At 54.9% G+C, this 21,337-nt stretch overlaps 1 protein-coding gene across 4 annotated transcripts; it reads left to right on the forward strand.

Annotated features, from left to right (window-relative positions):
- The first annotated feature begins 3,126 nt into the window (after window positions 1-3,126).
- On the forward strand, window positions 3,127-21,211 carry EXOC7 (exocyst complex component 7). Of its 4 annotated transcripts, XM_061174684.1 has the most exons (20): window positions 3,127-3,251; window positions 3,456-3,521; window positions 4,663-4,847; window positions 5,045-5,150; window positions 7,419-7,641; window positions 10,204-10,371; window positions 13,002-13,094; window positions 13,985-14,053; window positions 15,035-15,180; window positions 15,463-15,615; window positions 15,887-15,985; window positions 16,384-16,446; window positions 16,717-16,783; window positions 18,341-18,406; window positions 18,752-18,872; window positions 19,087-19,182; window positions 20,225-20,288; window positions 20,510-20,551; window positions 20,659-20,792; window positions 21,038-21,211. In XM_061174684.1, exons 1-20 carry the CDS (start codon window positions 3,192-3,194, stop codon window positions 21,138-21,140), a joined length of 2,124 nt encoding a protein of 707 aa, XP_061030667.1. In that variant the 5' UTR covers window positions 3,127-3,191; the 3' UTR covers window positions 21,141-21,211. The 4 variants fall into 4 exon arrangements, with proteins under 4 accessions (XP_061030667.1, XP_061030666.1, XP_061030668.1 ...); XM_061174683.1 differs by having other exon boundaries at window positions 15,035-15,615; XM_061174685.1 differs by lacking the exon at window positions 13,002-13,094.
- Window positions 21,212-21,337: the final 126 nt, after the last annotated feature.

A 21,337-nucleotide genomic window follows, 5' to 3' on the forward strand; every position in this document is an offset into this window, starting at 1 on the left:
CCCTAGATTTGTTTCCTTAGAAGTGTTTTTATAGAAAGGTAATTTAAACTCACCATCTTTAGAAACTAGAGAAAAAGAATCATCCATCTCCTCTACTTACCATTTTAGTATTTTGTGGTGTTTTCCTGACTTTTTTTTGCAATGCATCTATCATATTTTAAATGGCTGTCATCCCAGGGAACATGTATTCTTGTGATCTGCTTTTGTGGCTGTTATGTCATACCATATTCATTTTCAATATTGCTACAGGGCCAGGAAACATTAATTTGGAGGAATTACATAGCTAATTCCTCAGAAAGAGCACAAAGTCCGGAATTAGGAAGTTACCAAACTAAAGAACAGGCTGTTGGGACTTCCCTGGTGGTGCAGTGGTTAAGAACCCGCCTGCCAATGCAGGGGACGCAGGTTCGATCCCTGGTCCAGGAAGATCCCACATGCCGCGGAGCAACTAAGCCCATGCGCCACAACTATTGAGCCTGCACTCTAGAGCCCGCAAGCCACAACTACTGAGCCCGTGTGCCACAACTACTGAAGTCTGCGCACCTAGAGCCCGTGCTCCACAACAAGAGAAGCCACCGCAGTGAGAAGCACGCGCACCACAACGAAGAGTAGCCCCTGCTCGCCGCAACTGGAGAAAGCCCGCACGCAGCAGTGAAGACCCAATGCAGCCAAAAATAAATAAATAAAATAAATTTATTTAAAAAAAAAAGAACAGGCTATTGGGGAGCAAGCTCTTCCTCCCCCCTCCCTGTGGAAAGAGCATCTCTGTGAGTGGGCAGCTGAGGGCTCCCTGGTGACCTGCACCTTTGTGTTCTGAACGGTGTGAATGAAAGCCAAGCTTCTGAGGCTGCAGCTGAAACACCACTTGCTCCTTTTGCTAAAGCAGCTTGTGCTGAGCATAGTTGGGGAATTACAGCTTTAACTGAGTCAATGTCCACTTGTCAACATCGTCCTGACATTGGGTTGGGAATCATTGGAACTTATCTTTTCATTCTGTCTACCCTTTACTAGATACGGTTGCTATACATATAATAACTTGCTTTTCACAGTGGATTTTCTTGAAAATCAGATTGGCAGCTTTGCATAACAACAATCAGAACTCCGGAGCTAGCCAGCATGGGGAGACCGAGAACAGCCTCAGCTGTACCGTGTCCTGGCCAGCTGTGTTGACTCAGCACAGCTGACCTCTCTGAGCCTGACCTTCCTCCTCTGCAGAAGGGAGACAACAGCTGTGCCTGACTTGTGAGTTTATTGTGAGGATTAGACAAGATAACACAAGGTGGGGCTTGTAACAGAGATGGGCAAACAGAAGGCTCTCAATTGAGTTGGCTACCAAATTACCCTTAGCGAAGGAAATGGAGAAAATACAAAAACCCACACACATGTGTAGTTTATTTACAAAATTGCAATGATAATGTACAAAGCTCAAAGTATTTGTTCACAACCATAGAGGATTTCTTCCTGAGACCTATAGAGCAAGATATTATCAATATTTTCTGGGGCGTTTTTTGTCTTGTTTTGTTTTTTTGGCTGTGCCGTACAGCGTGTGGGATCTTAGTTCCCCGACCAGGGATTGAACTCGGGCCGTGGCAGTGAAAGTGTCGAGTCCTAACCACTGGATGCCAGGGAATTCCCGCCCTCTAGCCCACTTATTCTTTACTGTGGCACCCAACAGTTTAAACTTCTCCCTTCACTTGGTTCTCAGGACTGCACAAGCACCACCTCAGCAAAATCATCCTAGGTATCCTTACACAAGGACTCTGCCTTTTTATCTCCCTCATCTGCAACAGGGCTGCACCTCCTAGATATTTCCTTCATCAGCAGTTTCACGGCCACCCACCAGATCTGAAATTGTCCTCTTGCCCCAGCAGAAGAGCTGCCCAATCCCCCTCCAGGCTCTCTGTCCCACTTCTTTCTCCTCTTTGTGGAACTGGGTCCTGGGAGGGTGTTGGGAACCCTATGGCTTGGTGCCCACCAGCATATGCCTCATTGTCTATCTACCTGTATCTGGATGTCGGGTCCACAGACGAGCTGAACAAAGCTGTGTGGCTACTTACTTCCCCAGGGCTGCGGGCAGAGACAGGGTGAGCAGGGAAGGGATGGAGGAGAGAGTAACTAGGTTTTTCAGGAGCTGGCTCTCGTGGTGAATCCAGAACATCCATCCCTCCAGGAACCTTGATCCAGGTCCCCCTTCCCGCCCCAGAGCTGTACTTAGAGGAGAGTCTGGGCAGAGGAACTGAGACATTCTGGCACCCTGCAGAAGGGGCCCTACCAGCCCTCCAAGCCTTTCTGATTTCCTCAAAGGCCCTGTGAGCAATGCTCCCCGTGTGTCTGAATACCTGCAGGCAGGCCTCAACCTCTCCTTAACCGACACCACCACCTGTTTCCAGATGTAGGAAAACTCCGCTGAAGCCACTTCTCTACCTGCCCAGGTCCTCAGCCCTGCCACCCGCGCCCTCCCCCCAGCAAATAAAACCACACAGTTCTCTCCAAAACAGACGCCTTCCGGTGGAGCTTGGAGCTTGCTCTCTGGTCCCATCCAAATCCCTGGGATGGACGCTCCGAGAACTCCCGCCACAGGAATTTGGCTGAGCCCCTCCACAAGGCAGGATTGTAGTTATGGGTGCCGCTGGGACCATGGGCGAGCACTCTGTCCCCAGCCGAGGGCTTGCACACAGGGCCCGTTCCATGAGCTTTAGGGCCGAAGGGGGACAAGATTACACAGGCCCCTTGTTCATTAAATGGGCACACATTAGGCGCCTGCTGTGTGATAAGCTCTGTGCTATGCTTTGTGGGGAACGCGACATCGATGCCTGGATCCAGACTTCGATCTGGAGAAACGAATTCGTCATTGATCTTTGTGAGAAGAGTCAGCCTTCCCACGAAGACGGCAAGTGAGTTGTAACTGTTCTGACAAAACACCGCTCAAGAGAACCTTCTCTGATGAGGGTGGAAACCCGCATCAAGGACAAACCCGGACACAGTTCTCTGCCACACCCAAGATGGCCACCCGCCCGGTCCCCCTGTATTGAGTTGCACGCAGGCGCACTCAGCCTGCCACTCCTAACATGGCACATCAGGGCGCCCCGGGGCGGGGCCGCGGGCGGAAGTGGGTGTGACAGGGACAGGAGCCGAGAGGGCACTCGGAGGCGAGCTACTGGGCAGTGAGAGCCGCTGGGAGGGTCGAAGGCATGATCCCCCTGCAGGAGGCGTCCGCCCGGCGGCGGGAGATCGAGGACAAGCTGAAGCAGGTGGGGCTGGAGCTGGGGAGGCGGGGGAGGAGGTGAGGGAAGGGGTCGAGATCCGGGCCGGGCCTGTACTCAGGGAGGAGGCAGGAGTGGGAGTGGGCCCTCCCTGCGAGGAGACCTAGTCAGGGGCGAGGCCGTGGAGCTGGGACGCGGTGGTCTCCTTTAGCCTTCGGCTTCTGGTGATGTCCTTGCCTGCGCTCCCCCCAGGAGGAGGAGACGCTGTCCTTCATCCGAGACAGCCTGGAGAAGAGCGACCAGCTCACCAAGAACATGGTGAGTAACCCCTCAGCTGGGAGGGCTTCCAGACGCTGGAGGAGAACCTGCGACCCGGTAGCTCCGGTACCTAAGGCCTGGGGCTGCTGGTCTGGGTAGTGGTGGTGGTAACGTGTGGGTTTCTCTAGCAACAGTGCGACATGTCTCTTAACACTCCCTTCCCCTTGTCCACCCCTTCGCTGAGGATGCTGCAGCCCCCACTGGCCTGGACTTTCTGCTTTCTGCCTAAGTTCTACATTCTTCCTTCTCTCCGTCTGCAGACATTTAGTGAGACTGACTTGGGTGGGCTGGGTACTGGCCATGCGTCATCATTAATCCAAGTGAGGGTTGGACGGCCGGGTTACCACTTCTGAGATTACTGAGGGCAGAAAAAGACTCAGCCTTCACCCCAGAGGGTTTGAGGTGTAAAATGAGCTCTGAAGTCAGAGAGATCTGGGATCTAGTCCTCGCCCCTCCACCTATTTGTGTGTGGCCCCTGACAGGTAACTCTGAGCCTCAGTTACCTCCTCTGCTAAAACAGACGATGCCAACCTCCAGTGTAACTGTGAAGGTCATAGAAGCTAATGCATGGAGATGCATTTTGCACAGTACCTGGTATACAATAGGTCCTCAGTAAATATGAGTTTCCTTCCTTGCTCCTAGAGAAGACTGGAAAAGCACAAACTGAGCAGATACAAACTTGAGTATGTATTTTGTAACACAGGTGCTAGTCCTTACTTAATGAGATTCACTCTTAGAGAGAAAGGGTTTTGAAGGTACCGGCAATGCAATTGAGGCTACTCTGTATGAAACTACTTCCTGTTCAGTCCAGGAAAGCATCAGCGAGAGTAGAGATTGAGATTTGGCTCCAAAGGGTGGAAGGGAAGCCATCCTGAGGTGATTATCTGAGGAAGAGTTAATTTAATGCTTGACTTGCCTTCAAATCAAACTTCAGCCAATTTATTTGGGCCACCTCCTATGCGCCAGGCACATGGTAGGTTCTGGGGATACAGTGGTGAACAGGTATACCCTGTCCCTTCCCTCGTGGAGCTTATTGTCTAGAAAACCAGAGAAGAGGCAGCAAATGCCAAAGACCTGGTGGGTGGCAGAAGCAGTGCTGGGGCAACCCTGAGGCCTGAGAGCACGGAGCTTCCCCCCGCAGGTGTCCATCCTGTCATCCTTTGAGAGTCGCCTTATGAAGCTGGAGAACTCCATCATCCCTGTGCACAAACAGACAGAGAACCTGCAGCGGCTGCAGGAGAACGTTGAGAAGACTCTGTCCTGTCTGGACCACGTTATCAGCTACTACCATGTGGCCAGTGACACTGAGAAGATCATCAGGGAAGGGTGAGCTAGGGCCAGAAGGTCACATTCCTAACGCCTCTTGGACCAGTGGCTGTAGGTCTTGGAAGGGAGGAGTAGAATATATTTGAGCCTAGAGTCCCCTGTGTTAATTCTCTTCTCCCCTTTCCGAATACCATTCTCTTGGTCCTTCCTCTTCATCTTCCATCTGCCGAGGCTAATAGGACTTTTCTCCTTTCCAGCCCCACAGGTAGGCTGGAAGAGTACCTGGGAAGCATGGCCAAGATTCAGAAGGCTGTGGAGTATTTCCAGGACAACAGCCCAGACAGCCCAGAGCTCAACAAAGTGGTAAGGGGCCAGCAGAGTGATGTGAGAGGTGTGGGGACACCAGTCACGACCCTGGTCTCATGAGAGACACTGAACCAGCTTAAAAGAGAATGTAGTGGAATAAACAGAAGTATATAATACCATACACATACTGTAGGCGTTAAGATCTCTGTCTCAGGAATTACAGGTATACGTTTTTATTGCATCTTAATAATTTAACTAAATTATAAGTTAAATATGAAGTATAAGTTTAACATTTGATCTTTATAAATGCATGGGTGTTTCTTTATTGTAGCAAAAAATACATAATATAAAATTTGCCATTTTAACCATCTGTAAGGGAACAGTTCAGTGACATAAGTACGTTCACACTGTCGTATAACCATCTCCAGAATTCTTTTCATCATCTCAGACTGAAACCCTGTACCCATTAAACACTAACTCCCCTTTCTCCTCCCCACCAACCCCTGGCCATCATCACTCTTCTTTCTGACTCAATGAATTTGACTAGTCAGGAAACCTGCATTCATGTTTTCATACTCAATTTTTTTGTGTCATATCTTTGTGTTTAAGTTTGGGGGTCTTTAGATCACCAGAGGGAGATGGAGTAGGGCTGGGAAGTGAGGTTTACTCAATGCATTGAGGAAAGGAGAGAATGCAGACAGGAGAAAAGGTGGGAGCAGAGGCCCAGACATCCCAGCCACTGAGGAACATTAGAGGGCAGGCCAGCTTGGACCCCCAGTCACCTGGCACACCTTCCTGGTGGCACCACAGTTCTTGCCCTGAGGTGTGTGTCTTACCCAGAAGAGGGGGTGGGCTGAGGAACAAAGGTGGGAAACTGGCTTTTCTCCCACCCAGAAAGCTGTTGCTTAGAACAGTGCCTCCCAGCTTTTCTCCCATCGTGGCTCCATCGGAAATGAGAATGTTTGTGGGGCACACTGGGGTAAAGTGGTAACTAGCCAGTGGTCTCTGGCTGCGCACAGCGCCACCTGGCTACCCGGAGGACTGACAGGATCAATACCTTGGCACACCAGTAACGCAGTGGGCACGCACCAGTAAAACCATAATACTGCAGCCCTTGGGTGAGCAGCCTGGACTCAGAGATTGGGATGCCAGGGGCTGGAGAACTTGATTCTTGAGGGTCTCTAGCAAGTTTGGATCACAGAGTGAAGAGCTCTGTGCTAGAACTTAGGTGTGGGAGTGGATTAGAGAAGGAGAATACAAAAAATATGCTATAGGTTTACCCTAGAGGATGTACTTTTCATTTAAGCAGAAACGCTCCAACTCCTCTCTCTATTTTTAAAACATCTTTACTGAGATAAAATTCACATACCATAAAATTTACCCATTTAAAGTATAAAATGCAGTAGTTTTAGTATAATCAGAGTTGTGCAACAACACCGGAATAAATCTTATAACATTTTCATCGCCTGAAAAAAGAAATCCATTGGCAGTCACTCTTCTTCCCTTCCCTCCCCCATTCACCCAGCCTCTGGTAATCACTCATCTATTTTCTGTCTCTGTAAATTTACCTATTCTGGACTTCTCCTGAAAATGGAATCACACAATATGTGACCTTTTGTGTCTGGCTTCCTTCACTTAGCATAATGTTTTCAAGGTTCACCTATGTGGTAGCGTGTGTCAGTGTTTCATTCCATTGTATGGTTGGATAATATTGCATTGTATGGCTCTGCCACATTTTGTTTATCCATCCATCACTTGATGGACACTCCACTTTTTGGCTGTTATGAACAGTGTTGCTATGAACCCTTGTGTACGAACTTTTGTGTGGACATATGTTTTCAATTCTCTTATCTGCTCTGGATACCTGTCGCTTATCAGATACATGATTTGCAAGTATTTCCTCTCATTCTGTGAATTGTCTTTTCACTTTTTTGATGGTATCGTTTACAGCACAAAAGTTTTTAGTTTGATGTAGTCCAATTTATCTATTTTTTTTCTTTTGCAAACCCTTTTCTAACAGGAACACAAATTAATGGTACAATGAGAAAATAATCAGCTGATATCTGTGAAGCACCTACTTCTTGTAAAACTCTGGGTTTCACCTATGAACATACATTTTGAGAGAACACAGGGGAAAGAAATAATCAAGGAAAGCTTCCCAGCGTTTATTCTCTGGGAAAAAGGAAGTGAAGGCAGAGGAGGGCCAAGGCCCAGAATCAGGAAGGCAAAGGAAGGGGATGGGGAGGCGAGGGCCTGCTGAATGCTGGAACAGCCGTGGACCCTCTTTCTTCTTTCCCTCCTCCCTTCCTTCCTTCTTCCCTGTAGAAGCTGCTGTTTGAGCGGGGGAAGGAGTCGCTGGAGTCCGAGTTCCGCAGCCTGATGACCCGGCATAGCAAGGTCGTGTCCCCTGTGCTCATCCTGGATCTGATCAGCGGTGAGGACGACCTGGAGGTACAGGAGGAGGTGCCCCTAGAGCATCTGCCTGAGAGTGTGCTGCAGGACGTGATCCGCATCTCCCGCTGGCTGGTGGAATATGGCCGCAACCAAGGTGAGGTGTCCTGGGGAGGCGGGGGCCCAGGCGGCAGGGCCAGAGGGAGTGGACTTTGCCCTTTGTTTCTTTAATCTACCTGCATTCCTTTTTTTTTTTTTTTTTAAGGTATTTGTTTATTTATTTATTTATGGCTGTGTTGGGTCTTCGTTTCTGTGCGAGGGCTTTCTCTAGTTGTGGCAAGCGGGGGCCTCTCACTGTCGCGGCCTCTCTTGTTGCGGAGCACAGGCTCCAGACGCGCAGGCTCAGTAATTGTGGCTCACGGGCCCAGCTGCTCCGCGGCACGTGGGATCTTCCCAGACCAGGGCTCGAACCCGTGTCCCGTGCATTGGCAGGCAGATTCTCAACCACTGCGCCACCAGGGAAGCCCCACCTGCATTTCTTTTAAAACAAAGGAGTTTAGTAGGAAACAATATGAGCAATAAGTCTACAGCTTATGTATCAAATTATGAATCTAGCTAAATTCAAGCTTTTTTTATGTACCTTACTCTCCTGTTTCTTTCCTTTTTTTGATTAGTTATAAAAACTTCAAATAGCACAGAAAGGCTTAGGTGAAAAGCAAAAGTCCGTCTCCCTGCTTCCCTAATGCTTACAGTATCATAACCCAAAGATGAGTAGTGTTAAGGTTATTTATACCCTTCCAAAAAATTCTTTATGCAACTGTGTGTGTGTGAGAGAGAGAGAATAAATATGTGTGTATCTGCTCCTCATTCCCAAGTGGAAGGGAGCATGCTAAACACTCCCCTATGATTGTTTTTTTGGTTTTTGCTTTCAACTTAGTAATATGTCTTGAGAGTGTTCCATATCAGTACATGTATATTTGCTTCATTCTTTTTGGCAGCTGCATAATATTCCGTGGTATGTTGGTACCATCATTTCTTTAAATCCAGTTCCAGGATTTTTTTAAAAATCCCAAGTTAAGCAAAAAATTAAAATAAAAAAAAACCCAACTGTAATGAATATTCAATTTTAAGCTTTTTAGCCCTCCACACTCTTCTTCTCTTTGTTAGTTTGTACACATACCAAGTTGTCAGTGTGTGTTATCACTATCCCTGCCTTCCCTCGAGGACTCTGTGGTGCCAGGTCTCAGGGCCGCCTGTACTGACCACACGGCACGTCTGTGGCTCATGAGCTGCACTGTGGGAGCCGGGGGCTCGGCAGGAGCTTTTCAGGGGCTCCCTTGGGATAAGAGGGGGGCCACTGGATGCCTCCAGACCCCTCAGTCCCCTTCAGTCAGAGCCTCAGTGCTTTGTTCCATTTTTCACATTGGCGAGACACTCGTTGGGAACTGCTAAAAGGTACCATGGCATTCATATCTTTTTCCTTGCTCGTTTGCATTTTTGGATTTTCCAGTTTTCCAGTACTGACAAATAGTGCTGCAGTGAGCACAGTTGTATGGCTTGCTTTTCTTATTTAGGAAGTTCTTTGAGATATTTTCTCAAAGGTACAATTATCAGGCAGAACTGTCTGAACAGATCTGTAACTTTCTTGCTGTCTTGAGTTCCTCTCCGGGTAGGTGGGGCCAGTCGACTGACCCATCAAAAATCCCACAGCTGTTTGTTCTTCATTAGCTTTATTTATCTTAGCTATTTGACAGGGCTTTCACAATTCTCTAATTTTTTTTTTTTTTTTTTTTTTTTATTTATTTATTTTTGGCTGTGTTGGGTTTTCGTTTCTGTGCGAGGGCTTTCTCTAGTTGCGGCGAGCGGGGGCCACTCTTCATTGCGGTGCGCGGGCCTCTCACTGTCGCGGCCTCTCTTGTTGCGGAGCACAGGCTCCAGACGCGCAGGCTCAGTAGTTGTGGCTCACGGGCCTAGTTGCTCCGCGGCATGTGGGATCTTCCCAGACCAGGGCTCGAACCCATGTCCTCTGCATTGGCAGGCAGATTCTCAACCACTGCGCCACCAGGGAAGCCCTCTCTAATTTTTTAAAATTTGCATTTCATTCATGGCTAAAGAAACGGTGTGTTTTTTTATTCAGTGACACTTGTTGTCTCTTTACGCATATAAATTGCTCACATCCTTTGACCCCTTACCAAGTTGAAGCTGGATGTTAACTTTACATTTTTTTAATCTAAAAAAAACCTTACTGTGGACTTCCTTGGCAGTCCAGTGGTTAAGACTCTGCAGTCCCAGCGCAGGGGCATGGGTTCAATCCCTGGTCAGGGAAGATGCCACGTGGCATGGCCAAAAAAAAAAAAAAAAAACAACCTTACAGGGAATTCCCTGGCGGTTCAGTAGTTAGGACTTGGCACTTTCACTGCCAGGGGCCCGGGTTCAATCCCTGGTTGGAGACCTAAGATCCCACAAGCCACACAGCGCGGCCAAAAATAAATAAATAAAATAAAAAATAACAACTAATTGTTGGTCTGTTGTGGGATACTTTCTCTTTTAAGACTTTGATTTGGGACAGACGAGGCCATGTGGGAGGCTGCTAGGAAGGGGTTAGCAAGGAGCGATGGTGGGCACCACTGCTGCCCTGCAGAGCTGCGTCTGGAAGTGAGAGGGAGGCCCTGGGGCCAGGCAGAGGCAGGAACCCCAGCTGTCGCCCATCTCTCCTCAGACTTCATGAACGTCTACTACCAGATCCGCTCCAGCCAGCTGGACCGCTCCATCAAAGGCCTGAAGGAGCATTTCCGGAAGAGCAGTTCTTCTTCTGGGGTCCCCTACTCCCCTGCTGTCCCCAACAAGAGGAAGGACACACCTACCAAGAAGCCGGTCAAGCGGCCAGGTGAGTCCCCACCCTGGCCCACCTCAGAACCAGACAGAAGCTCTGTGGGACCCGGGTTGCCTTTGGCCACCCTGGGGGTAGCAGCCGCTACAGCTTGACCTCACAGCGACCCCCAACTATAGGTACGCAGGACAGAAAGCAGGTGTCTGCCCACCCAGCAAGGCCCCATCCGGTGAGCTCCTCTCTACCCAGCCGAGTCTGGGGGCTACATAAGTGTCCTTGGAGTGGAGGGTCACAGGCACGGAGAGGTGGGCTGACAGGAGTGCCGGGGCAGAGCCCCTTGCTGGACCCCCTTCTCCTCCCTGCGTCGTCCTATCAGGAGGCCAGGCACGCTGCTGCCGCCAAAACCGTGGACAGGACAGGGGCAGGCACTGCAGCCGTCACCTTGCAGAAAGCCAGGGTGGCTTGAAGAAGTGGATGGGGGAGAGTTTACACTTGCACAGTCACCCAGAAAGGAAAATAATCCCATGCCTTCTTCTCCAAAGAACTTAATCCGGCTTTTGGGCTCCACTTGAAGTTAGCGCCTTGAGGCGGGAGAGTCAAGGGAGGGGTGTTGAGGTGGGAGACGCCTGGGCTATGGGCGTTGGTGTCCTGGGCGAACAGCTCACTGTCTGTCCTTCTTCCCGTCATCATGTCCCCTGTAGTCTGTGCTCCAGGTAAACAGTGCTTCTGTGTGTCAGCTTCCGCTTGGCAAGCCTGCCTGTGTCTGGCTGCTGAGAGGCGTGGCCCTCGAGAGGCTGGGGTATTCCAGGGTGAGGGGCTGCTGCAGGCCCCAGGGAGAGAGAGCCAGTGAGGCTAGGGGCTGCTCCCACCCCAGCCTTCCCTGTCCAGCTGCTGCTGTGGGCACACACGCCAGGCGCGCCGGTGGGGCCCACCCCTCACGACAGCGTTTTCCTTACCTGCCCCTCAGAGAACATGGGGCCTGTGCCTTGGTTCCGGGAGGCTGCGAGGCTGCCTGGGCCTTGGCGGGTCTATGCTGTCTTCCCCTCTGTCTCTTCTCTGATGGGCCCAGTGGAGGCCCCAGGACCCAGTCTGCATCCAAGAGTGCTGCTGGCCGTGCAGGGAGCAGCGATCTGATCTCGGGGCCCCGGTGGACCTAATCTAGCTTGGCTTAGAGCCCCAAGAGGAAAACTCAGGCTCTGAGCGTCCCTCTGGTTTCTGTGGGGTTTCAAGAGTTGTCAGGAACTAGGGAATCCGGCCCCTAGGGAATCAGTTCCCAGCTCTTGAAGAGAGGAGCAGGGAGGCCTCGGTGGGTAATGAAACACCGACCTCAGCGTCGTCCGTGGTAATTGTGCTCCTGATGGGTTTGGCGGCTGCCGGATCAGCGTCCCCAGCCCACATCCATGCGAGCGTACTGGCCAGGCTCCTGGAGGCCTGGCGGGCCCACCTGCTCCTGGTCGGTTGTGGGGCAGGGAACTGATGCGCTCATTAGCGGGGCTGCTCACTGAAGGGGCAGAACCCAGCGAGACAGATGCTGAGCCCAAGCCCCAAACTTGGTTATTAGTAACTAATTGCGGTTGGTGCAAACAGAAAGAAATGAGCCGCTCCAGATGCTGTCCCTTCTCCGCTAGCCTTTTGGGGAGCTGCCAGGACCCAAGAAGCCTCACTGTGTTCAGAGATGCAAGGGGGCACCTGGGAGTCCCCAGGGAAGAGGGACGGAGTTACACTCATGGGTGCCTCCCCTGCCCCAGTACATTTTATTAACAGGGCAGCTGTACACATCTGTTTTAAATGCTGTTTTATTTCCCCACGTTTTCTGCCCTGAGATGTCTCGTTCCCACAGAGGTAGCTGACCCTGGAGGCTGTGGGCACTGCAGTTTTGTTTTCATTGTTCTCACTTGTGATACTAACTGTTGGTTTTTTCCCCCCATGCCAAGAGCATGTGCCCTTTCCTGCTGCCCTCCCTCCTGCTCTCTGTGTGGTGGCTCCTATTAACTTCTTTTTGGCTTTTGAGTTTTTCCCAATTGCTTTGGTGGTTTGGGTCCCTCCCCTGGTGTATGGGGCCAGTCTGCCTCTGGGTCTCCAAGCCTTCCGTCTTGGGCACTGCTATCCCAGGAAGCTCAGTCCCATTTCACCAACTCCTGGGTGCTGCTTTCCTTTGGCTGCTGTTTGGCCGCGTCCCGGCACTGAGCATGCCCGGAGAACTCTGCCCGCCCTTTGGGGAGGAGCCACGGGCCTGCCCGCTTCAAGGTGCCCCCAGGCTCTGCCGCTTGGTCTGGCCTTCTGGGTGTGAGAGCTCCATCACTAGCTCCTCCATCCCAGGCCCTTGTCTATTTCTGAGTTAAGTGCCACCCAGTACTGTTTTTTATTTTTGGCTTCTCCTGGTGGATCTTTGCCCATCTCATCTCCTTCACCCTCTGCACTTCCTAAAATGAACTCAGATCTGGAACAATGAGGGTCACTGGCAGAATCAGGAGCTCCACTGGGGGAACGAAATGTGTCCGTTCCTCCATCTCCTTCTGCGGGGCCTCCGGCGGTCCCGGGAAAGGCCTGCTGGGAGAGATGGTACCCGGGCGTGCTCTCTGCTGGGGGTGGGCATGGGCCTGGGGGGCAGGTGGAGGGCTGCTGCTGTTTTCTCTCACTCGTTTCCTAGGTCTTCTTATCTCCTCTCTGTGTGGCTCTGGTGACAGGGACGATCCGTAAGGCTCAGAACCTTCTGAAACAGTATTCCCAGCATGGTCTAGATGGGAAAAAGGGGGGCTCTAACCTCATTCCTCTGGAAGGTAATCATCCTGTGTTCCTCTCCTCTTCCCTCCTCCTCCACCGTGTGTCCACTCACGTGGTAGGGCAGAGCCTCCAACCCCCCAGAGGGCCTCGGGCGCAACCCTGAGAGGGGACCAGGGGTGGGAACTGAGGTCCTGGGCCTCTGACCCCAGCTGGCTCGGGGGCGGCTTTCATGGCCCTCGGCCTGGTCCTGTCTGGCTGACGGCAGCTCTGCCCTCCCGGAGGCTTCCCGCTCCCTCCCCTCCCCGTCTCTGTCCTTGTCTCCTGTTTGAACTCAGAGAAAGTTCTTTGTCACGGGCAGCCCTTTCACGCTCAGACCAGCAGTGACAGGACCAAGGCGGCCGAGGCCTCCTGGCCGCCCCCCTCCACCTGAAAGGGGAGCGTGTGCCACAGGGGACAGGCAGCCCGTACACCATGTCCCTGCCTCCCTCGCATCAGAGGAAGGACAGCCCTGCCCTAGTGGACCAGATCCACCTTCAAAAGAATGACCCTGGGGGCGAAAAGAAGCCTGTCCCCATTCACTGGGCAATGACATTTCTCTAACTGGATCTCTCCCCAAATATGGTGAGATAAACCCCCTGGGGCTGAGCATCAGACCTTCCGCAGCTGCTGGAAACTCTTCAGAAACCCGGCTTTCTCTTAGCGTCCAGGCTTGGGGAAACCAGCTCCCGAAGATGGTCCGGGGCACTGCAAGTCAGGCTTGAAACGGCTGTTCCCAAGGTGGTCTGAGGCAGAGGAGGGGCTCAGAGCCCTCTCCAATGCCCCTTCCCCTACACCCCATCTCACTTCCCCGCCCCCGGAGATCGAGGGCTTCTTCCCAGTCCCCCGAGAGGCAGCCACCCCGCCCCTGGATAAACGCTGCTTGTGTTTGCGGCCGACGTCTCGCTAGGTCACGAGCATGATTTCCGAGTTAAGCACCTGTCCGAGGCCCTGAACGACAAGCACGGGCCACTGGCCGGTGAGTACTGCAGCCCAGCCCGACGGCAGCCGCCGCTGCATTCACGGCCGTCCCCAGAGGGCCTGCTCCGGCCTGGCCTAGCCGGCCGCTCCGCTCCAAGGATGAGCCTGGCCTACTCGCCTCTCTCTCTCTCCGGTCTGTCTCTCTTTTGGGCACTAGGTCCCCTTGCCTCTCTCCAGGTGGGAGTGCACGCCTGGCTCTCAGGGCCTGGGCCAAGGGCAGAAGTTGCCGCCACTCGGAAGGCGGGCAGAGAGGGCAGGCGGGCCCCCGGAGGGCAGGGAGCATCAACACGTGACTCCAGCGATGGCTCCAAAGCTCTGACTCCTCGGAGCCCGTCCCTCGGCACGTAGGACCAGGTTGCCTGCGGGCACCCCTGCGCCAGCCTCCAGTGCAGTAGTGGGATCCGGTCTCCTGCTGCGGCAGCTGACAACCAAGGAGCCCTCCCCCTCTGAGGCTCACATTGCCTCTTCTCCAGTTTTGACGCCATGCCAGCTAGCCTTATGGACCAGAGCCCACTGCCTTTTTATGCATTCCAGAAGGCCTGGCTGGGCTGGTATCTGGCTCCAGAGGCCCAGCATTTTCGGAGATGGATGACCACTGTGCCTGCCTCCTTGAGGTGGACGCGGCCACTTGCGCATCCCTGGGTGTCCTCTTCCCAGTACAATTCAGAATCCTCAGTCTTGGGGTCAGGCGTGTCTTATCCAGGAAGTCGATTGGGGGGTCTTCTTATCCTTTTTATCCATCTCCCCAACACCTCTCGTACCTGACATTCTGGAACAGAGGCTGGACTCAGGCCCTGGTTTTCCCCTCGAACCCCGTCAGGCCTGCTGGAGTTCTCTCAGCTTTCTGCCAGCACGGTCTTCTTCCCCATCTGCTGCAGTCTGGCTACAGGCCAGGAGCTGGGGAGACTCGTGCCCCACCCCCCAGCAGGGAGAGGCTCTGCCCCAAACCAGTAGCTCAGGGGCACTGCTTTCCCCCCAGGGAGAGATGACATGCTGGACGTGGAGACCGACGCCTACATTCACTGTGTCAGTGCCTTTGTCAAGCTGGCCCAGAGCGAGTACCAGCTGCTGATGGACGTCATCCCCGAGCACCATCAGAAAAAGACCTTTGACTCTTTGATACAGGTCCTGCCCCACCCCACCCTGCCCCTGGGCCCTGACCAGATGCCCCAGCAAGAGCTGTCACTGCAGAAGCTTGAGTTTGGTCCAGGCTTGTGGTCCATAGCCCTCAACTCCAGCCACCACCTCCACCTCCCATCCTGGGGATCTGTCCTGGGTGGCGTGTCCCGGTCGGGACCTCCCCATTGGAGGCATACTTCCCCCACGCCCCTCCAGGTGCTCTCACCGTCCCTGGGAACCGGCTGTCTGCCCCCTCCCCTGAGCCCTCTCCCTGCCCCGCTCTCTCAGGATGCCCTGGACGGGCTGATGCTTGAAGGGGAGAACATTGTGGCTGCTGCCCGGAAGGCCATCATCCGACACGACTTCTCGGCTGTGCTCACCGTCTTCCCCATCCTGCGGCACCTCAAGCAGACCAAGCCTGAGTTTGACCAGGTGCTCCAGGTAGGTGGGTGAGGATGCCCTTGGGGACGCCGGGAGGAGGAGTCCTGCTGCCCGGCACGGCCTCCCAGGAGAACTGTGCTCTCTACCCCAACGCGTCTGCTCCGAGGGTGAATGGCGGCAGCTTGCTCGGGGCCCCGGGCCTGTGCAGGTGCTCTCAGGGTGAGTGAAGAGGAGAGGCAGTCCCCTGGGGTGAGAGGCTGGGAAGGAGCAGGGCCCCAGGCACAGCCTATGGCCGGCTTCTGGCGCCCTGTGCAGCCACGTGCTTCCTCAGGGGACGGCCGCCAGCACCAAGAACAAGCTGCCCAGCCTCATCACCTCCATGGAGACCGTTGGAGCCAAAGCGCTGGAGGACTTCGCTGACAACATCAAGGTGCTCTCCTTCCCTCCGCTGCCATGCGGAACGGCCCGTGGGGCTGTGGGCAGGGCCACCGGTGACCTGGCTTGGAAACTCCTTCTGAAAGCAGGCCTCCAAGAGGGGCAGGCCTGCCCTGTGGGGAAGCCGGCCGTGCTGCTAGTCTCCTGTCAGTGCCCACGGGCCTCCCTTTCTTCCCCAGGGGCTCCAGAGGCCCCCACCCCAGGCGTCAAGTTCCTGCCCCGCTTTTCCCATCTAGTCATGTCCGTATGTCTGTCTCGCTCACCTTTGTGCCCGAGGGGCATCCTGACACCTGTCTGCCAGGAGGTGGCACCGTGAGCCCGCAGACTGGGATGTGGGGTGGGCGCGGGACTCCCTGGGAGCTGCTTCAGGGAGTCAGGCTGTTCTTCCCACAGAACGACCCGGACAAGGAGTACAACATGCCCAAGGATGGCACTGTGCACGAGCTCACGAGCAACGTAGGTGCTGCCCCGGGGCTCCTGGGGCGGGGAGGGGGCGCAGGTGGCAGGATGCACTGCAAGGTGCTTCGTGCCCCCAGCAGACAGGGCCTTTCCCAGGAGGCCAAACTCACAGGGTGAAGCACGAAGTTTGCAGCCACCCTTTTCACTGGGCAGGGCCCTGGCCCTGTACCTGTCCTGGAATGGTCAGAGGGGGTGAACTGTAGGAGGTGATCGACCTTTGGGTCCTGCCCTTGACCTTCTTCCTGGACCTGTTTTCTCCCCACGCAGGCTATCCTCTTCCTGCAGCAGCTCCTGGACTTCCAGGAAACGGCGGGCGCCATGCTGGCCTCCCAAGGTACTTGGCACCTCCCAGTGGGGCCCCGTGCTCCACTCCTCCCTCTGGCCTGGAGACGTGGGGTTAGCCCCCTCTGGGTGAGGAGATTTCCCCAGCCCTGTGGAGTGGGAAGGAGATGTGGCCTGTGGCGGGACCCCCGAGCTGCTTGGGCCATCTGGGCCCAGCATCAGGAAAGCAGCCGGGGTTTGACTACCTTTCCTGGCCTCCATCCTCTCTCGGCTCCTTCCACTGTCCTCACTCTGGAGAGCAGAACTCACTTGTTTGGAGGTGCCCTTCCCGCCCCGCCCCTCCTTCTGCATCTCCCCACCTCCTCTTGTGTTGCCTGTCCTAATTAGTCCCATACAGCTGACCCTTTCAGTGGGCTGGCATCTCAGGGCCAGCCTGGTGTCTTCCCGTGACTGTGACTGCTGTCCTGGGACTGGGGCTCAGGAGGTTAGCACGTGGGGAAGAGTGCACTTCCGAGCACTGAGCCCCAGCCCAGCTTGTTGGGCCCCTAGGCCTTCCCTTTTCCCCCCAGTCTAGGGGCAAGGAGCCAAGGTGCAGCCTCTGGCCTGCGGTTCTCCAGATGTCCACTTTCCAGTGTGTCCCTGGCCTTCAGGGGTCTAGCCTGGGCTGTCCTGCTGTCTGTTTCTGGCGTTGCGGGGAGCGGTCTGCTTGGCTCGGGTGTTGCGGCCATTTCTAACCTGTTTTTGCACTTTGCATCTTTCTCCCTCCTTTGTCTCTCCCCCCTTCCCCTCTGTGCGCACTGCCTCTCACTGCGTAGTTCTTGGGGACACATACAATATTCCTTTAGACCCCCGAGGTAAGCAGCAGGGCTCTGCAGCCCCATCCTTCCCCTCTGAAGCCCCATGAGTGAGGTTCCCTGGGGACAGAGGCACCTGGACAGACTCAGGACCCCAGTAGGAGCGGGATCAGAGGGGACACGGGTTCCTTCCGGGTGCTCCCAACCCTCTCAGCTCCCTGACGGCCACTTTCTGTCTCTGGGTTTCTCCAGGCAGCGTCCTGCTGTGTCCAGCACCCTGAGTACACCCTTCAAGCTGGTCCAGCACCTCCCTGTCTCCTTCCTCCCCCATCCGCTCCCTTCCCCCCTTGGCTTTCTGCTCTGTGCGGGCAGCAAGTCTCTGTTCAGAAGGGCCTGGTAGAGGAGGTTGTGGGCAGTGGGGGTGAAGGTGGAGAGGCCATGGGGGGCCTATTCTAAGACTCTGTTGCTGACAAATGGGAGAAGTGGGCCTTGTAGGTACCCCCAGCATGGGTCGGGGGCTGGGTTACAGAGGCTGTCCCATTCCTGTCCTGCCAGCCTTCCTGCTGGTCCTGGGCCGGCTCATTAACCCCACCACCCAAGACCATGGAAAGGCCGGCCCTGGGTTCCAGGAAGAGTCCCAGGGAGCGCCCCCCGCAGCGGGAAGGGAGCCCTGTAGCTCAGCACGTCCCCAGCTCTGCCCGAGGGAGGCTCGGGCCCGCCCGAGGGTTTCCTCAGCCGCTCCGCGGGCCTAGGGGAGGCCAGAGAGGGTCTCGGCTGCTGCCACTGCTGTGGTAACAGGACTCTTCCTCTCACAGAGACCAGTTCCTCAGCCTCCAGCTACAGCTCCGAGTTCAGCAAGCGCCTCCTGAGCACCTACATCTGTGAGTGCGGCAGCCTCCGGCGCCCGGCCTCCCGGCCTCCCTGCCTCCCGGCCTCCCGGCCTCCCTGCCTCCCTGCCTCTGCCCTTCCGTGTCCTTTTTGTGCTCTCTTGCTAGTCCAGGTCCCGCTCCTGAGCACCACCGCCCCGACTTTTAGAATTGCAGCCTGACCTCTGGTTGGGGGGCCGCGGGGGCTCGGCAAAAGGCTCCCAAGGCTGGCGAGGCTGGTGGGGTCTCGAGTCCGGGAGGAACAAGGAGCGACGGGTGGGAGTTGGTCTGTGGGCCCCAGGATTGGGTCATTTGGGTCCGACTGCCACGGGAGGCGTGACCACATCCTTCCCTGTGCAGGTAAAGTCCTGGGCAACCTGCAGCTGAACTTGCTGAGCAAGTCCAAGGTGTATGAGGACCCGGCTCTGAGCGCCATCTTCCTACACAACAACTACAACTACATCCTCAAGGCCCTGGAGAAGTAAGTGGCTACGGGCGCTGGCCTGCAGCTCTCCCCTGCCCCTGCCTGCCTGCCGGGGCTGGCTGTGCCCCCTCGTGTCCAGGGCGGGGAGGACGCCGCTTTACCCTTCACAGTCCCAGGACCCAGGGAGGTGGGAGGCAGGCCCCACTGGTGTTGCTGCAGAGGCCGGCAGCCTTTCTATCGTCCTCTCCTCTCTCCCCTGCTCCCACCCCAGGTCTGAGCTGATCCAGCTGGTGGCCGTGACCCAGAAGACTGCCGAGCGCTCCTACCGCGAGCACATCGAGCAGCAGATCCAGACTTACCAGCGCAGGTGGGCCTCCGCCCACCCTCCCGCTCCCCGACCTGTGTGCCCACCAGTAACGCTTCCTTCCCAGAGCCTCGGGATGCTGGGCCCAGTCAGAGTGGGCTCAATGACAGGGGACTGCCACCCTGTGAACCCCCACCCTCTACTTGTTTTTTAATCACACTCATGGGGTGGGGAAGGGTAGTTGCCAAGGGTGACGACTAAGATGGTTGAAGGGCTGCCCGTCAGAGATGTGGGTAACGTTCAGACCAAGTGAAGAGCCAGCTCACAAGGTCCCTTGAACTTGGCTGAGCCTCACTCTGCAGGGCTCTCTCTGCCCCTCTCCTCCTGTTTCTTAGTTTGTGCGTCTCTCTCTCCCTTTGGGTGTTTCTTCCCCGTGACCGTATCTCCCTCTGCTTTCCCGTTTATCTGTCCTCCGTCCCCTCTTTTCTCATCTGCTTCTCCATCTTTTTTTTTTTTTTTTTTTAATTTTATTTATTTATGGCTGTGTTGGGTCTTCGTTTCTGTGCGAGGGCTTTCTCTAGTTCCAGCAAGTCAGGGCCACTCTTCATCGCGGTGCGCAGGCCTCTCACTGTCGCGGCCTCTCTTGTTGCGGAGCACAGGCTCCAGACGCGCAGGCTCAGCAGTTGTGGCTCACGGGCCTAGTCGCTCCACGGCATGTGGGATCTTCCCAGACCAGGGCTCGAACCCGTGTCCCCTGCATTGGCAGGCAGATTCTCAACCACTGAGCCACCAGGGAAGCCCTGCTTCTCCATCTTAATTGGCCATGATATCAACGTGAAGTGTAGTTGGTAGTGTCTGTTCGATTTATTGAATGTTCTGTTTCCTGTTCTTAATTTTAAAAGCGAGCAGCTTGAACATTTTTATTCCCAAGGAAAAAAATCTCAGCTGTGTTTTGCTTAGTTACAACCCAGGCTGATCCCTGCCCTCACCCTCTCCCCCAGTAGATCAAGAGATTTTTAAAAAACAAAACAATCCAGCCCCAGGGAAGGAGCAGCTGCCCGAGGCTGTCCCTTCTCTGCCCTCTGCTTCCCTCCCTACCTGGCAGTTGGTTAAAGGTGACTGACTACATTGCTGAGAAGAATCTACCTGTGTTCCAACCCGGAGTCAAGGTGGGCTGAAGGCCTGGGCTGGGAAGGGATGTCTAGCAGATGTGGTGCTTTCTGTTGTGTCTCTGGGAAAAAACAGACAACTGGGATGAGAAAGCAAAGGATGCCCATGGCCATCCGGGCAGCAGGGGAGAGGGCTGGGCTTGGGTGTTTGGGGAAGGAGCAGGGGCAGGGCGATTCTGCTCTGAGGGACGCTTTCTCTGCCACCTCCCCTGGCCCCCCAGCTTCGGGACAAGGAGCGCCAGATGATCAAGGAGCGTTTTAAGGTAAGTCGGGATCCTCCCCGCTCCACTGATCGCTGCTGCTACTGTAGCAGCACAGACTCAAACGTTTGTCTTTGGGTCATTTCTGTTTCCACCGTTGTGGTGTTCAGGGCTTCAACGACGGCCTGGAAGAATTGTGCAAGATACAAAAGGCCTGGGCTATTCCCGACACAGAGCAGAGGGACAGGATCCGCCAGGCCCAGAAGAACATTGTCAAGGAGACCTACGGGACCTTTCTGCACAGGTCAGCCCTCCGCCTCTGCCCTCCCAGCCCCACGCTCCCCGCTGCCCCGGCTGGGCCACTGCGCCCTTCTCTTCTTCAAGGAAACCTGGAGAGGGTGGTGGGTTTGGGTGGCAGATCCACTGCCCGGGGCTTTGGTGTGGGGCCAGACCAGGACATCACCCAGGGGCACCCCATCGGGAGGGCCTTAGGCTGAGGCAGAGCTGGGGAGGGGCTAGGCATCCCCACTGACCTCAGCGCCTGGTCAGGTATGGCGGCGTGCCCTTCACCAAGAACCCTGAGAAATACATCAAGTACCGTGTGGAGCAGGTGGGCGACATGATCGAGCGCCTCTTCGACACCTCCGCCTGAGCCGCCACCGCCCCTGCCTGGCGCTGCCGGACCAGCCGTGTTAGCGGACAGATAAACCAGTGTTAACTTGCCTCCGGGCCCGGTGAGTGTGGCGTCCTTTGACACAGGGGTCTTTCTCCACCACCCCGACCAGGAGCCCTGCCCCTGGGCCCTCGGGTCCTGGTTTGCCCTTCCTCTCGCAGCCCCCATTCCCCACA

The sequence above is a fragment of the Eubalaena glacialis genome, chromosome 19 (genome assembly GCF_028564815.1).
Source record: "Eubalaena glacialis isolate mEubGla1 chromosome 19, mEubGla1.1.hap2.+ XY, whole genome shotgun sequence".
Lineage (NCBI taxonomy): Eukaryota > Metazoa > Chordata > Mammalia > Artiodactyla > Balaenidae > Eubalaena > Eubalaena glacialis.

Bases quoted from the DNA above. Each gene is read 5' to 3' on its own strand.
- EXOC7 (XM_061174683.1), top strand. From the start codon at position 3,192: ATGATCCCCCTGCAGGAGGCGTCCGCCCGGCGGCGGGAGATCGAGGAC. The intron at 18,873-19,086 runs GTAAGTGGCTAC...CTCCCACCCCAG, and splicing joins ATCCTCAAGGCCCTGGAGAA to GTCTGAGCTGATCCAGCTGG. The intron at 19,183-20,224 runs GTGGGCCTCCGC...CCTACCTGGCAG, and splicing joins ATCCAGACTTACCAGCGCAG to TTGGTTAAAGGTGACTGACT.